Source organism: Otolemur garnettii, unplaced genomic scaffold (genome assembly GCF_000181295.1).
Source record: "Otolemur garnettii isolate 467f Iridium unplaced genomic scaffold, OtoGar3 scaffold00018, whole genome shotgun sequence".
Lineage (NCBI taxonomy): Eukaryota > Metazoa > Chordata > Mammalia > Primates > Galagidae > Otolemur > Otolemur garnettii.
The window spans coordinates 21,210,624-21,212,238 of NW_003852413.1; the positions used below are offsets into that span (position 1 = coordinate 21,210,624).

A 1,615-nucleotide genomic window follows, 5' to 3' on the forward strand; every position below is an offset into this window, starting at 1 on the left:
AAAAAAAAAAGAAAGAAAGAAATAGACATTTTCTCTGATCCTAATTGTTTGTGTTTGGTTTCCTTCAGCATGATTTTGAAGTCAGAGGAGATGTGATCAATGGAAGAAACCACCAAGGCCCAAAGCGAGCAAGAGAATCCCAGGACAGAAAGGTAAAGTTCCTTCCCCCTAAAACCCTACCCCACCACTCTGTATTCCAGTCCTCTTGGTGGAGATGGTCCCTTCATCTTGTAAGGCTCTTTACGTAAATGGTGCTAGAGCACCAGCTGGATGGTTTCATAGGGGTTATGTTTTATTTTTCCTAGCCCAACAAAGTAAGTATTGTCACTGTTTTATGAACAAAGAAACTTAGAGGTTTAGAGCAGCTGTTTAGTTTGGGTTCCTGTCTGGGGTTCAAATCTCAGCTAATAAGTGGCAGAGGTGGGACTTTAAATAGATGTGAACCTAAAACTTTTGCTCTTCCCACTTTACTGGAGTGTATTTCTCTAAAGTAATGTGATAAGTGCTCTAAGCAGGATGTGTGTACATAGTGCTTTTTTTTTGAGAGACAGAGCCTCAAGCTGTCGCCCTAGGTAGAGTGCCATGGTGTCACAGCTCAGCAATCTCATACTCCTAGGCTTCAGTGATTCTCTTGCCTCAGCCTCCCAAATAGCTGGGACTGCAGGCCCCAGCCAGATTCAAACCCACCAGCTCCAGTGTATGTGACTGGCGCCTTAGCCGCTTGAGCTACAGGCACCGAGCCACATAGTGCTTGCTTCGGATGCATGAAAAGAGGAAATGATTAATAACCAACAATAACTAACACTTTATGTAATGTTTACTATATCCCAGGGATTACCTAAACACTCAACTGTGTTATAACTAATTAGCAATTATCAACAACTTTATGAGGTATGTGCTATTGTTACTTCTATTTACAGAAGAGAAAATTGAGGCTTCAAGAGGTTGAATGAGTTGTCCAAGGGTACATAGCTAGTGAGTGATGGAACTAGAAGTGGAACCCAGAAAATCTGGCTCTAAGTCTAAAATCACAGTACTATTGTTTCTAGAAAAATAGGCTTCACAGAGAAGAAAACTAAATTATTCTAACAACTTTACAAATGGAGGTCTGGGAAGACTTAATGACTTTCCCTAGATCATACTGAAGCAAATGCTGCTGCCAGAGGTATGTCCTCTGCTCAGGAAGAAGTCCATGCAAGATTTCACACCTGCATGTCAGGCCTGAGCTGGCTGCTTTCTCAGTCCCTGACTAAGGCTAATGTTCTGGGTCTGTTTTCTTCCTTTTTTAAGCATGTACCAGCAATCGTTTCTGAACATCCCCTCCCAGTGTACCTTTTGTCCCTTTACAGAAATTTTAGAAGGAACAAATAGAGGTGGTTTTCTGCTGGGTGTGGTGGCCCACACCTGTTATGCTAGCATTATAGGGGGCCGAGGCAGAAGGCCTGCTTGAGCTCAAGAGTTTTAGACCAGTCTGAGCAAGAGTGAGACCAGACCCCATCTCTACTAAAAATAGAAAAACAGGCTCGGCGCCTATAGCTCAACCGGCTAAGGCGCCAGCCACGTACACCTAAGGTGGCGGGTTCGAATCCCCAGCCTGGACCCGCCAAACAACAAT

At 43.7% G+C, this 1,615-nt stretch overlaps 1 protein-coding gene across 1 annotated transcript in view; it reads left to right on the forward strand.

The window, feature by feature from the left end:
* BRCA1 (BRCA1, DNA repair associated) overlaps window positions 1–1,615 on the forward strand; it is a 91,214-nt gene that overhangs the window by 79,325 nt on the left and 10,274 nt on the right. The window contains exon 16 of the mRNA XM_023511242.1: window positions 69–152. Coding sequence (XP_023367010.1) covers window positions 69–152 — 84 coding nt within the window. The remainder of the gene's footprint in view (window positions 1–68; window positions 153–1,615) is intronic.